The sequence below is a fragment of the Festucalex cinctus genome, chromosome 2 (assembly GCF_051991245.1).
Source record: "Festucalex cinctus isolate MCC-2025b chromosome 2, RoL_Fcin_1.0, whole genome shotgun sequence".
Taxonomy (NCBI): domain Eukaryota; kingdom Metazoa; phylum Chordata; class Actinopteri; order Syngnathiformes; family Syngnathidae; genus Festucalex; species Festucalex cinctus.
The window spans coordinates 16059469-16074810 of NC_135412.1; the positions used below are offsets into that span (position 1 = coordinate 16059469).

Consider the following 15342-nt stretch of genomic DNA (forward strand, 5'->3'; position numbering starts at 1 on the left):
ACGTCCTCGCATGTGACTGAAATGGGGGACATTGCTAGATATAAACGTGTGTCATCAAAAAAGCGACAGTAATGAACCTTATGGTTCTGTAGAATTAGACCCAAAGGTAGCAGATACAAGCTGAACAAAAAGGGTCCAAGGATTGATTCTTGTGTGATATCATATCACATAGCCGACGATCATTCAAAACTTCCAAAGGTCAAAAAAGAACTTCTTTTCTGCAAGTTGGACCTTCCATTCTGGACTGAAATGGCTGTAACTGGTGGTTGAGGTTAGAGATGAGTCTGTAGTTTGTTAACATGGAAGTATCCAGCCTTTTTCTGTTTTTAATAGAAATGACTAAACGGCAACTACTTGCAGGGGTTTATGAAAATTGCCTGATTGAAGTGACCAATTGAATAATTGAGCATTCAAAAAAAAAAAAAAAAAAAGAACCCAGTTCACCTTTGCATTCTGCAAAAACAGACAAGTCAGATATTGACCAATTGAATTTCATACGGGTAATCCAAAGTCAGTGCAATCATTTTTGAGGGAAGGCGTTTTATGACGTTCAGATGCTGGTTTATGACAATGATTTCCAGATGTTTTGGTAGAGAGGAATCTGTGCAGGAAAACCAGAGGAGGGATTTGGACAACCAAGCAGGAGTTTGGTGCAGTTACATATTGACTTGCATTTGGAACACAAGCTCAGTACGGGCGCTATGTGACCACAGCAGACGCGGGATTCTTTTCTCTTGGAGCGGCTGACAAGACCCGAGGTGAGAATCCGCTGCACTGTCCAAATGTAAGCTGCGCGACTTCCATCATCTGCGACAGTTGATTTGAAATCCTTTGTGATTTTATTGGGTTGCATTAGAAAGACATGACCTAACTAACAGGCCTTTACCACTCGTTTCACAAGAATGACTGCCTGATTGTCATGGTTTGACAAAAATTGAGACCGAATAAAACCTAACCCTTTTCCAAATGAACAGTTGGGCCAGGTCTTTTAATTAATTTTTAAATTATTAATAATTTTTTAGACGAATATACCCACATACTCGGGCATGGTGCATTCACATATGTGGCTTTGATTAGAAGCATGCCTCATCCGGATAAACATCTTGAACATATTTTCATCTGCAAATGCTTCCTCAGAACATTATGACAAAAAAAAATGATATTTATACCAGAACAAAACAAATATCTCCAGATTGTGCAGGAAAACTTTGGTTGAACCAGTTATGGATTATGGTGCAATGCTGGACAGCAGGATTATCTATTCTAAACTACGTTTGTGGGGGCAATTGTTGCCCATTGCTGAGTCCTGCCAGTCAGGAAGCTGTGAATCCTCTAGCACAGGGGTCTCCTAGTTCGGTCCGCTTGAGCCCCTATCCAGCCTGTTTTCCATGTCTCCGTCCTTCAGCACAGCTGAATCTAATAATCAGCTAATTAGTAAGCTTTGCAGAAGCTTGATAACGATCCCGATCATGAATCAGGTGTGTTAGTGGAGAGAAACATGGAAAACAGGCTGAATAGGGGCTTTCGAGGACCGAACTTGGAGACCCCTGCTCTAGCAGATGGCAGGAGGAACGCGGAGCTAGAGGACCTTGGAAGTGAGTTCAGCGATGATGGTGCTACAAACTGGATCCTTGCATAGATCCCTGCCACTGTTAAGGATGAAGGATGAAGCGCAGCCCCATGTTGACTGCGCCATGCACAGACCTGTTTGCTTCCAAGTAAACTACAGGGGGGCAAGGATGGGTTCTGTGATGGTCTAGGAGGTGGTCCAACACAAGGCTCTCTCAAAACACTTCATAAACACAGATGTCAAGCGTGACAGGCCTATCGTGAATCAGTGTTGAAACTGCAGATTTCTTGGGGACTGGGATTAGTGTGGAACGCTTGACGCATGGTTTAACTTCACACAGTTCCAAAGACCGACTGAAAATCTGAATGGAAACTGGACCCAACTGATTGCTGACACCTTGTTGATCTTTTTTTTGCTTGAAGATTTTTGTCTCATGTCTTGATATGAGGCCATTGGAGGTGGGTCTGGGCAGGTGTCGGGTGTGACAATCCCGTTTTCAAATCTGCAGTAGAACATGTTCAAGTCAGCAACCAGTGCTTTATTGTACTTCGCTTGGGTGTGGAGGGTCTCCTCCAGTTGGTGAAGTTAGCAGCAGAGGTGGGCATTCTGTCAATACTGACGGAAGGTCCATCAATCAGACAATGAGACTTCAAAACGATGACGAACTAAGCATTTCCAGAAGGGGGTTTTCGTCCGTCAATGTAATCGTCAATCCGCCAATAAATTTGGCAATCTGTCAATGATAGCGGTCCCATTTTGCAGACGGATTGATGAATGATGGAGCATTGAGTGATGTCCACTTCAAATGACGGAAACATAGACGTACGCTCATTGTGCTACGCAATGACGAATGGCGGATTGACGATTATAATACGGTTCGGCTTGATATAGTGACAGCTTGACGATGACGAAAGGGGTGTCCTGACTGTTGACGATTGTCGAATGATGGACGGTAAAAATTCATTGACGCGCCCACCTCTGTTTAGCAGTAAGCATAGCAAAAAACTGTTTACATAAGACTGTGTCCAACCTCTTTTAACAAAATGCGACCAGCTTTACTACTATAGGTACGGGCAGTTGTTGCGCGGCGTCCGGGTTGTGCTTACTGAGTCAAGTTTCAGTCAAGCACAAAGCAGCAGATTGTGCAAAACCTTTGTTAGTCCATTTCAGTCCAGGTCATCCGTCTTGGCCAACAGCATCCATGATGAATCGCTTAAAGCAGTTTGAAACCCCACCGGCGTAATTTGACCAGTTCACTGGCACGTTTCCCCCATGCAATCATCTATGTCATCACCATGCACGATAGAGACCGGCTACAACTTCGGATACTATCTTGGAAAACTTTGCGATTTTGTGAAAGTTGGTGAAATAGGTCTAGAGTCGACTCCTTAAAGCTAAGCAAGTCTTTCCTCATGTAAGTGCTGAAGACGAACAAAAATGATAAAAACAAAGACAATACTGGAATACTCATAAGGAAAGCAACCATGTATAATTATTTTGAAATGTGTGTCTGTGTCCTCTTTAGCAATGGCACCATATCCAAGACTGGCTCTCCTGTTGCTGTGTTCCGCCACTTGTTGGGGTGGGAAAATTCTCGTCTACCCCTTTGATGGAAGCCACTGGCTCAACATGAAAATTTTGGTGGAAGCACTTCACTCTCAAGGCCACGAAATCACAGTGCTGCGAACCTCCACCAGCTGGTACGTATCTGAGAAGTCGCCCCACTACACCTCCATCACCATCGTGCTGGAGCAGTCCCAGAACATCGAGAGCCAAAACTACATGACCTCGTACCTGCAGAGGTCCATCGAGATCTTGCGGCATAGAGGCTCGCTGTGGGCTTTTGTGGCGTTTTACAGGAACATTTTCAGCTTAATTGGGGAGGCCCAAGTTGTTGTGGCCAAAATGGTGGTCAGTATATTTGAAAATCAAACTCTAATCAAGGAGCTAAAAGAAAATGAATATGATCTTTGTTTGACTGATCCGGCCTTTCCAGGTGGGGTGCTGCTGGCTCACTATCTGGACCTCCCCATGGTCTTTAACGTGCGCTGGATTTTCAACGGAGAGGCACACTTTGCCATTGCGCCGTCTCCTCTCTCCTACATTCCTCAACTGTTCTCCCATTACTCGGACAAAATGGACTTCTGCCAACGAATTAACAACGTTTTCTATCATGGCGTGCTGCTTTACATGTCCCACTATGTGTCCAATCCGCCTTACCAGGCCGTGTGCGATCGCTATTTCAGAGGTGACGTCAGTGCCATGTCTCTCATGCAGGAAGCCGATATCTGGCTGATGAGGGTCGACTTTACCTTTGAGTTCCCTCGTCCCACCATGCCCAATGTGGTCTACATCGGAGGGTTTCAGGGGAAGCCCGCCAAGCCTTTGCCGGCAGATTTGGAGGACTTTGTGCAGAGTTCTGGCGAACACGGCGTGGTGATTATGACATTAGGAACGATGCTGGGCGACCTCGGCCCTGAGCTATCCCAGATCATCGCCTCTGCTTTTGCCAGGCTGCCTCAGAAGGTCGTGTGGAGACATATTGGGAAGAGACCCTCCACTCTGGGGAACAATACCCTGCTGGTGGACTGGTTGCCTCAGAACGATTTACTGGGTCATCCCAAGACCAAAGTCTTTGTAACACACGGGGGTACTAACGGCTTATACGAGGCCATCTACCACAGCGTTCCGATTTTGGGGATTCCACTCATCTTCGACCAGCATGACAACATGGTGCGGATGAAGGCCCACGGAGGCGCCGAGATTGTGGACGTGGCGGCGCTCGACGTGGAATCTTTCACCGCTTCCCTGAGGAATATTCTCGATCCACAGAAGCCTTACAAGCAGAACATGATCAAACTCTCCCAACTTCATCGAGACAAACCCATGAAACCCATCGACACTGCCGTATTCTGGATCGAGTACGTCATGAGGCACAGAGGCGCAGCTCATCTGCGCACAGAATCCTATAAATTGCCATGGTACGCCTATCACTGTCTGGATGTGATCGCAGTTCTTGCACTTTTCTGTTCTGTAGTTGTTGCATCAATATGGCTTTCCTGTAGATGTCTTTGTACGCACCTAATGAGAGCCAAAAATTCCACATTTAAATCCAAGAGAGAGTAGATTCACAAGCCTAACACTTTTCACAAAAAAAAAAAAATCCCAAGGTTGTATCTGATTGGTAAGTCAGATAAATGCATATGATTCCATTTGAGATTTATTGCACATCTCTGCTGTCATGTTTTGGTTCTGTTTGGGGTAGGGTTTGCTTTGTTTTTGTTGGGTTTTGAGTTAGTCATGTTTATGTTCTGCTTTCCTTGTCTTCCCTAGTCTCGTTAACCCTCGCCGATGTCCACCTGTGTTTGCCTGCCCTTCCTCATGTATCAACCAATCAGCTCCCCCTTTCCACTTGTGTCTTGCCCAGCTGTGTCTCATCGTGCGCAATCAGTGTGTGTATTTAGTTATTCGGTTTTCGCTTCAGTTGGTCGGTTCATTATTCCTGTTTCCCTACGTTCATGCTGCCATAGTTAAGTCTGCTCTTGTATAGTTTTTCCCGTCGGTATTTTGTTATTCTTTGTCACCAAGCCTGTTTGCCACTTTAGTTTTTTGCTTGATTAAATTGACTCCTTTTGAGCACCTCTGACTCGTTCCGCCTCCTGCACTTGGGTCCACCACCACACTTCCGAGACTTGACATCTGCAATATGCATAGTTCACAGGCTATTACTGCAATTCAGATTTACATTTTTCCGATCTATTTTGCAGCCCAAGTGTTTTAATCATGTTAAGATCAGCAGAGAAGTCGTTTGTGTAATTTGGCAGTTAAGAAAGACAAAGTTATTAAGAGTCGCCCTCTGCTGGTCGAACGGGGGAGTTGACAAAAAAGTTTGTGCGTTTTCCCTTTTTCAAGGTTGGTCCTACAAACTCGTGTTTTTTTTTTAGTTTTGATTTTATTTTCAAATCCTGTTTTGAAACATTGATGGCAAGAAATCGGTAATGAAAACAACGCATTTAGGATGAAAAATTAATCCGGGTCTTTTTAAGACTCAGAGACAACGAATGACTAAATCTTGTATCCAAGTCTTATATCTTTTTTTTTTTTTTCACGATAATGGTGTGGAAGCTGTGTGTAGGTAACACAAATGTGTAAGCTATAATTGGCTCATGTGCCGGGGGGACTGTCACAGGAATGAATATTATGTTGACAGAATATGACGTCATCTTATGTTCATAATTCTCTATGGGGCTCACTTACTTTTTATTTCACGCTGACACATTCTGATATGATTTATAAAAAAAAACAATTATTAATCATTGGAACACAACTTATTAGAAATGCATACAGCAGCATACTACAAATAAAATATTCCCCACAAACAAGCAATATACAAAATATTAAAGATTGTTGACAATCTGAAGCAGAATAGAAGAAGTGCAACATCTCGGCAGAGTGTTCAAAACACAGTAAACAGCCAGCATCTGTCTGGGGAATATATACAACAAAAGTATCAACTCCAATACAATATGAAAGCATTTTAGGGCCACAGTGGGAAAAAAAAAGGGACATTACAAAAATAAAGTCATAATGTGTGACTAAAATGTGTACTTATTACTTTGAAACAGCTACAATCACATTAAGGTTCCCCATTCTGATATTAACCTCAGGCTGATTAGGACATCATTATTTTTGGAAAAGATTCTAGAATCTAGACATTGCTCATCTTTACACAGTCAAACAACAAACTGCTCCTTTGATATCCATTTGTCCTTGTACAATCCATTTATTATATCCTAGGATGCCTTATTGCGCTCTAAACTCTAAAGCCTTTCTGTGACTATTCGGGTCTCTGTATCTCTGTTGCAACCTGCTGGTGACAACCTTTGACACTATGTGCCATTGATTTCCAATGAGTGAGTAGATCATAAGGTGTGTCGTGGAAAATAAACAATTCTAATCAGTTATTTACTGCAGATAATGTAGCTTTGGTCATCTTTCTAAGCCAGCAACAGACAAAAACAATGGGTATGTCCAAGTCTCAAGCAAGTCCCAAGTAGCTGTGTGTGTGTGTGGGGGGGGGGGGGGGTACCAAGCACATCAAGCAGAGTCAAGTCATACAATGTTGCTCAATCAAAATATATATTGGCATGATAAAAAATAGATATTTTCACTGATCACAGCATAAAAAAATACATTATGAATATCTGTATACATGTATGAATAATTAAATGAACATACAAAAATTACATTTACATCTCTAAAAATGAAAACTTGAGGGTATGAAATTACTACATTGAAGAATGCCTTATTGTTAACAGAGGTTTTCTTTAGTTACAGCTACAAAGTATCTAACAAGGTTACTGTGACGAAAAATATTGACGAGTAAACGTGTACAGTACTGTAATAATCAGATTTAGAGACTACTCAATAATGCCAAACTGTTTCCCAAATCTATTAGCGTGAGTAAACGGGCGAACGAGAGGCATTTACCTTGTGCGCTATTTTTTTTTTTTTTTTGTCGCTTTATGAAGTTCTGTCGTGTTGATATGCATTAGTTTATTAAGGGCAGCCCTGCCACATCAAATATAGGGATACGCTGACTTCTACAAATGCTACCTAAATGCAGTCTATGTAAACATTCATATGCTTAAACCGCAATTTATTTATTTATTTTAAGTAAGGTTTCACGAGAACAGTCTCCGTGATGTCTAATATATCACTTTATTGTCTTCTCACGTAAATGCACAAGTGATTGGAAGTTTAGTGTGTTTGTTAGCTTAACTGTCCAGCGTAATTAGCTTAGCTTTTAAGAGTTCATACGGCTAGCTTACCTGCGACTGACAGATTAAGTTAAACGTCGTAGATGGTACGTTTCTTATCCTTGAGTTACAAACCTTGCGTGTTGCTATTGTCTTTACCCGGTTTCACCAAAAAGATCATCCTTCAATCCAAACGTTTTCATCTTTGGACGTGACACTTGATTAACAGGCAGCCTCAGTTCTCAGTGTCACAGCGCAGCCTACTGGTGGCTGGGTTACGATGCGCGTGACGCACTAAAAAAAATAACTTTTACGTTCAAAAACAAAATAGATTTCAAGAAAAGGAAAAAAGCATTTTAAATGTAAACGAAATTACATTCCAATGACTTCAAGTCAAAGACAGGGTTGAGTCTATCAGAAGTTTTTCCCACGTAAGTCGTAAATCAGTAACCTTCTCTCCGCCATGTTGAAACGTGAAAGGTCCTCACAACTAGGAAATCAAAATAAATTCCCAGTTGTCCGGTATAAAATACGACATAAGGGGGCGTTCGCGTGCAATTTACGACTCGACATGTGGTATTTACCATAATTTCAATACCACATGACGGCTGCATTAAGACTCGAATTGACTCCATTCTCTGGAAGGCACGTTGCTGACCGAACACTGGCACTTATTTTATAGTTATGGGCTTGTCTACAAAAAGTATAGCTTGTTCTATCTCTCTCATTTTCCCTTTTTTCCCCCCAAATTGAACGAGAAACTATTGGCCAATTCATTGACCACTTATTGAACACCTGTTTTGAGTTTGCAGTGCATACAATGATATGAGATCTGTGCAGAAATATAGTTTCCCCCCCCCCCCCCCAATTTACAGTATATACAAAATAGTCATTGTCCCTTTCAAGGCCTCACGACAGATGAATGGGGGCCGTCGCAAATCTGGTTTCCAAATTCAGCCCAGCAGCTTAGAGCGTGGCGTTACCATGGTGAACCAGTCAGGGTCTGTATCCCCGAAGAGCCGGGTTGGTGAACGGCGAGTAGGGGCAGTTGCTGTGGCAGACGCACGAGTGGATCACCATGACGGCTCGTCGCCGCGGCCTGCCGGCGGGGCAGCGGAAGGTCACGTCGGCAGTGGAGGTGTGGAACGGCGTGCAGCAGCGTGAGTCGGTGCAAGTGCCGCAGTATCGCGGCTGGAAGGTGCGTGTGCTGCTGCAGCCGTGATGGAGCAGCCGGACGGGCCCGGGTGACGTGTAGCTGGCCGTGCACTGGCCTTGCTGGTGGAACAGAAACAAGCACGCCACACATAAATACAAACTTAGTAGGGTTGTGAGGTCTGCAGTGTTGGGTCATTTAGTGGAGCCCAGAGTTCAAAGAAACATAGTGATGCAGCAATTAGCTGTTGTGCTGCATGCAAATGAATAAGTTGCCATCAGAAGTGAAGTCTGCTCCAAGTGTAAATGCATTTAAATCCAGGTTAGGTTGTGTTTCCGCTCCGCCCACTAAACTGGAAGACTCACCATGGGCCGGCTCGGCACCGTGAGTTGTGCATGGCAGGGTCGAACTTTGCAAAGGCGAGTCTCCACTTGCAGCTTGCAGGCCGGATTGCGGTTGGACACGCGCGTGGAGATGCCGTCCCCGCAGCTCTGGGAACACGCGGTCCACTGGGTGCTCCGTTCCACGCAGACCGAAGCGGACGGCAGTGGGGCCACCAGCTGCCGAGTGTTTGCGCTCATGGCTGACAGGAAAAAAACACAAGACACCAAAACACAAGGGAAGTGAAATAACGGCGGAGATTTGATCATTGCGGGGTTATATTCCGGAACCCCGCCACAATCGATGGAAATCTGCCAAGTAGCGACCACAGAAACTGGTGCCTTGAGATATGACAGACCCGACTAACATATCTTTGTTTATTTCTTGATTCCAGTGACGTATAGAGACATGCGCAACAATGAAATGCTTGTCCACTAGATGGCAGAATACTGGGAAAAAAAAAGTATGTCTTTCAGTTGCACTTGATTAAATAAATTAGTTGAACACATTTTGATCGTGTTGAAATCAAGTAAATACACATAATGATATTTTTTTTCCCATTGAAGGCTTATCCACATTTCACCATCCCCACAACTAAACAACTACGCAGACTTTGTAAGTAATTGAGGGCAAAGATCATGAATCTTGTCTGGATAAAGTTTGGGAAACACTCAGATATGGCAGCAGTTCAAATCAAAACAGCCAAATTGTTGCCTAACTCCACATTCTTATGACATTGAATCAAAACTCTCTATTAAACAAATAGGTGGGGGACTTTGACTAGTTATGTAAGAGTGCGCATGGAAACGAAATGAGCTTATTTTCCGGCACATGAAGAAGGTAGCCTTTGAAAGTTGATGCAAATTCATTCCGAGCATATTTCCCATGCTGCATGTTGTCATCCCTCTCCAAATATTATTCACATCCTCCCTGGTGTCTGCGCGATTACTTCTCCACATGGTGGCTGGTCATGTCTGCTCGTTTTGAACTGAAGACAAGCCACATTTCCTTGGGGAGGAAGGTACAAACTTCTTTTAATAGCAACAAGCAGCTGTGTAGAAATTCAACACGAGTGAAAGTTATTCTTCAGTAAGGGAGAACAGGAGAGAGGGAGCGCGACAGAGGAAGGAAATGAAGCAACTACAAAAACATTTGAAACTCCAAACGGTGTCTGACTGCATTTAAGTGAGTGCCAAGCGATCATCCCTTTTTTTTTCTTTTTTGTATGTGTGTGTGCGTTTGCATGCGTTTGCATGCGTGCGTGCGCGTGCCAAGCAATCATCCAATGTGACTGCATCTGAAGAAAGAAGAAAACAAGCCAGGAAAAAAAAAAAGACGAGTCATCCAAGTGAATCACCAACATGATGTAGCTCTTGGAAGATGAGCTCACAAATGACATCTCCCGAGTTTTACTATGACTTGAGTTGATTAAAGAATAGAATGTTATGTCTTATGTCAAATTCTTAACAGTGCTCACTATTGAAGTGTTTTCTAGTCTGTATTGCACCAAAGACTTGATTTTATGTTCGCAAAATCCCCTGGCCCAACACCAAACAAGATGTTAACTGAAATAGTGATTATTTTGTCTCACTTTACTTACAAATTTATTTAATTCATGTGAAAGCAGGGCCTATTTAGTTGCATAGGCTACTTTGTTGTTATACTGTTGGGTGATTAGCAACAGGTTAATTGGACATTCTGCCATCGAGTGAAAAAGCATTGAACTTTTCTGCCTGTCACTATATTATCCTCCTGACTACCAGAAGAAAAAAAAATCGTGTTTATTTTGATATTCCCCAATCTTTGTGAATTAACTGGAATACTGCAAAAGAATAAAAAAAAAAAAAAAGTTTTTATTTTGAAGCTATGATGTGTCCATTACAGAGGACAATTTTTAAAACTTAAATGCCAGGCTCAACTACAGTTAAAATAATTAAAACAATACGTTAATGTGTTCTTAACTCATTTGCTCCCAAAAACGTATAAATACGTTATATTTTAAATATTACCATTCTCCCAAAGAGAAAAACATCCTTTGTTCTGCCGCTTTACAATTTTAAAAATATTTTTAGAAATCTGCTGTAGGCCAAAACTCATGTCCAGATTTTTTTTCTCGCAGTGTTCCCAAAGAGAAAAACATCCTTCGTTAAAACTGGGAGAAAAAAAAATCTGGACATGAGTTTTGGCCTACAGCAGATTTCTAAAAATGTTTTTAAAATTGTAAAACGGCAGAACAAAGGATGTTTTTCTCTTTGGTCCAATTTTAAATCCATCTACGTTGCGACTAGCCTGATTCTAGATAGAGCGAAGCTAGTTTATTTCTGAGGTTCGCCATCTAAGTTTGAAATCTCCCTTTCGTTTGTTGCTAACAACGGCATTAGCTAGCCATTAGCGAGGCGTTTAAGCGGGCAACTATTCCCGTTGCTAGGACAAACTGGAGGGTATACAGTAGCTACCAGATGGCGGTATTCAGCCAAAAAAACATTCCCATTATTACTTCCAGGCACTCCTGTACGTCGATATGTCAGCCATAGGGACACGTGCCATCCCAAAATTCCTCTCTGATGACTATATGTCATGACGTGTTGGGAAAATTAAAATTGGACTTTTGTGATCAACCGCCAATTCACTATTTAATTTGAGCCGCCACTGCTGCATAATGTAGTGTATATATTTTCTGTGATATTTGTAGTAACGTGCGGGAAGATTTTTCAGCAAATAACATATATAGGCTTCAAATCAAACACAAAAGCTAATTTGATAATGGTGACCGTTGTTGAGTGTAACACGTTTACCCGAGATGGCGTCTTGAAGCACAGAGTTGTCCAGGTTTTCGCACAGCCACTCCTTGCAGCACTTCCCCGGCAGCCGGACGAATTGCGGGTGAGGACAGTCTGCGGTGGGCAGGCGGAAATTGAGGGGACAAGCGGGCACGCAGCTGACGCCGCCGCCTCTGCAGTGGCAGTGGACGTCACAAGATGGCTGAAAGGATTGGCCATCGTGGTAGCTGATGCCGTTGACTTCGCAGGTCAGATCTTCCTCAGCTAAAAGGCACAATTGGTCAAAATGTATTATTTAGTTGAGGCAATTTAGTTTGGTTCAACTTCCCTTCATTTATTTACTTATTGAAATAGCTTAAGAAATGACTGTGATACTGCAAAGTACACAGAATATTACTGAGGACTCGGGTTCGAGTCCAGGCTCCTCCCACATTCCAAAGACATGCACGGCAGGTTAATTGGGCGCTCCGAATTGTCCCTAGGTGTGCTTGTGTGTGTGGATGTGTGTTCGTCTCTGTGTGCCCTGTGATTGGCTGGAAACCAGTTCAGGGCGTACCCCGCCTACTGCCCATAGCCAGCTGGGATAGGCTCCAGCACCCCCCGCGACCCTCTTGAGGAGTAAGCAGTTCATAAAATGGATGGATGGATATTAGCAGGGATATAAAAATAATAAAATAAAATCAACAGCCAGCTTTATAAAGTACATCACATTTTTCCTCCAAATTAACAAATTTATAATCTCACAAAATACACGGCTAATAAATAGCCAAAGATGTAAATTATAAAATGAACCTACACTTGGTGCTTTTTGTAGGCGTGAAAAGCAGGATTGAAACGGTTGTATATCAATAATCTGGCAACCCTGCAGCAAAAGCAAGACTGATCTGAACTACTTCCTGTTTTCATTCTTCTTCTTTTGTAAAACTTTACACAGTATTCAATAAAATAGTGTGCCACCATCTAATGGTCGACTGTGACTGGTTCTGTTAAATAAATAGTAGAGAGTGCATGAGTGATTCTGCCCGTCCCCCTTTTTTAAGAAAAAATGATTTTTAGCCACTGATTGTACTCCATATGCTATTTATTTGTTTATTTATTTATTTATTTGTTTATTCATTTATTTATTTATTTGTCATGACAGGATGTTAAAAATGATGGAGGAATTCACCCTTCAATACTATAGCGTGACATCATCAGCAGGTGCCAATCTTCATGATTGGCAGTCGTGGCAGCAATCGGAGCAAGTGTTGCCTTGCCATTCTATTAATTTCTAATGTCGTTTGGAAACTGTTTAATATAAATAAATAAATAAATAAATAAATAAATAACTTGATATGATGAATTTTTTTTTAGTAGTGAAAATAGTTATTTTGCCTACAACCAATTACTTTTATAAAGTAACGTTCCCAACACAAAATTCTCTAACGGCGACCTAAAAGAGGAAGAAGAAAAAGAAAAACCTAAAGCCCACTGGCCAGGAGCTGAATTGATTCAGAGGAGTTGTTGAAATGTATTGAACTGTGAGTGGGGCTATTTTGAGTATTGCGTTAGTGTCGTGTATTGCGTTGATGAATTGATGTTTTTATCAACCACAATTATGTTTAACCTTCTCAGATTTAACTTGTGGGCATGTGTCAATTTTGACACGCCTTGCTTGCTTTTGCTACCCAGTGACAAACGTTAGATCCGAAAAGGTACTGCCAAGACCGCCCCCAAGGAGCTACTCACCGACACACTCCCCGGGGTCTCCGGGGAAGCTGGCGCTGTAGTCGCACGTCAGCCCCCTTCGGCCGTCACACGGGAACTTGCTGTTGCACGGCTGGCCCTGCTGCCGCGCGCACACCATGCAGCACCGGCAGCCGTCCGCAACTAGGGGGACTCCAGGAGGACACTGGGGGGTGAGTCGGGGGCAGAGGCACGGCTTGTCACACAGCTGACACAACACCTGTAAAAAATAAGATGACAAAATGGCTTCTGATCAAAAACATAGAGATAGACGGAAGAAAACAAACTCTGAACAAACTCCACATTGCAAGCACACTGATACTACAACACATGTACTATTATAGCAGTGATGGGACGTAAGGAAGTACAAATACTTTGTTATTGTACTGAAGTAATTTTCCAGGTATCTGTACTTCACTTGAGCACAGTGACTCCTTAAGATACGAATGCCTTGACTTGTGATTTTTTTTTTTAAGATAAAAGTTGGATCATCATCAACTCACATTGGTTTCCTTGCAGTGGAAGGACAATATCAGTTGGTGGCGCTAATGTACCATTAAGCTGCTTCGCTAAGTGCCAATAGTCACCACAGAAGAAAAACGTGGTGACAATTATTTTGTTTTAATTATGCAGTCAATTCAATTATTCATTCATTCTGCTTCAGAAACACAAAAATAGTTTTGTTAGCTTGTTACAGAGAGCTCCGGCTGTTAACTCGCTAAATTAGTTAGATAGCTAATGTTAGCTAAATTGTTGCTGCATCATTTTCAGTGAACCAGCACGAGAATGTCACAAAATCAAATACTGAAAAATACAGACGAACTTTAAGCTTTATTAGCATTGCGTATACTCCTCTCGTGGCTTCGCTAAAAAAAAAAATAAATAAATAAATAAATAGGCTACAAATAGATATGTATTTAACACACAAAAAAGTGATAGAAGTATGATGTTATCCTGGGACAAGGCTGTTAAATCTTCCCCGTGAATACACGCGTGTCATTTTATCCGCAACATCCGTGTTTGAGGTTCACCTGCGAGGTCACAATGAGCAGCAGCAGGGCCGAGGTTGTCACACGGTCACACAGCGGTCGGTCCATGAGGGCGAAAGTCTGTGTCCGTCTCGGGTCCGCGTCTGCCTGCGGAGCTGCGTCCGTCTGGCCTGCTGCTGACATTTATAAAGTCTGCACTCTGATGTCACGCGGCCACGGTGACTCGCGTGTAAACAGCCAGCGGAGCCCCATCGCAAATGTTTGACATTCCTCCTCCCCGCTGCCTCTTTTCCACTTCCAGCCGAGTGCCCGCCCACTCTTTCCAGCTGTGTGATGTTCCAGCTTATGAAATGACGGGAGACACGGGTACGGTGACGATTCCAGTCTAATTGGCGGGGGATTCAACATTACGCGGATGTTTTTACACCAGCCAGTCACACACTTTTCCACTATTCCATTCCTCAAGTGAGGCAATCGTAAACGAGATCGGATCAGTTTCTTCCGTCTGCTTTCCACGGTGAGGCTGCAGGCAACCGCCATCATCTCGTCTTCAGGAAACAGACAGCTGGGAGTCTTGGGTGAGGGAAAAGGTGATTTCTGTGAGAAATAGGCTTTATAATATAATTATACTTTATAAAAACTAGGGATGGGCGAGTATCGATACCAGGTATCGGTATCGGGCCGATACCAGCCTTTTTTCAGTACCTGTGACACGGACGAGTACAAGCGACCGATGGCAGAGGAGGAAGACGTTAAGTGAGTCCTCCTCGCCTGTAACTGGCACTAGCTTGCAGCAGTTTTTCACCAAAACTTCACCGGTTTGGAACTACTTCAAAATTGTGAATCTTAAACTAAAAGAGCATTTTTGTGCTTTATTTTGAGCGTTAAGACTATTGAAGAGTGACTGTGCTGGGGTTTTTTTGGTCAAAATTAAAGGAAATATATTTGTTTAAAAATATCTTTTAGTGATTTTTTTTTATTTGTC

General features: G+C 42.7%; 1 protein-coding gene and 1 pseudogene across 1 annotated transcript; one reads left to right on the plus strand and one right to left on the minus strand.

The window, feature by feature from the left end:
- The first annotated feature begins 3199 nt into the window (after nucleotides 1–3199).
- LOC144015082 (UDP-glucuronosyltransferase 2B20 pseudogene) lies at nucleotides 3200–4912 on the plus strand (annotated as a pseudogene).
- A 3276-nt stretch (nucleotides 4913–8188) lies between these two features.
- Nucleotides 8189–14692, minus strand: ccn5 (cellular communication network factor 5). Its single transcript, XM_077513265.1, has 5 exons — nucleotides 14400–14692; nucleotides 13372–13588; nucleotides 11659–11907; nucleotides 8848–9065; nucleotides 8189–8604 (listed from the first exon to the last, which is right to left on the minus strand). Exons 1-5 carry the CDS (start codon nucleotides 14538–14540, stop codon nucleotides 8326–8328), a joined length of 1104 nt encoding a protein of 367 aa, XP_077369391.1. The 5' UTR covers nucleotides 14541–14692; the 3' UTR covers nucleotides 8189–8325.
- Between the last annotated feature and the right edge of the window lie 650 nt (nucleotides 14693–15342).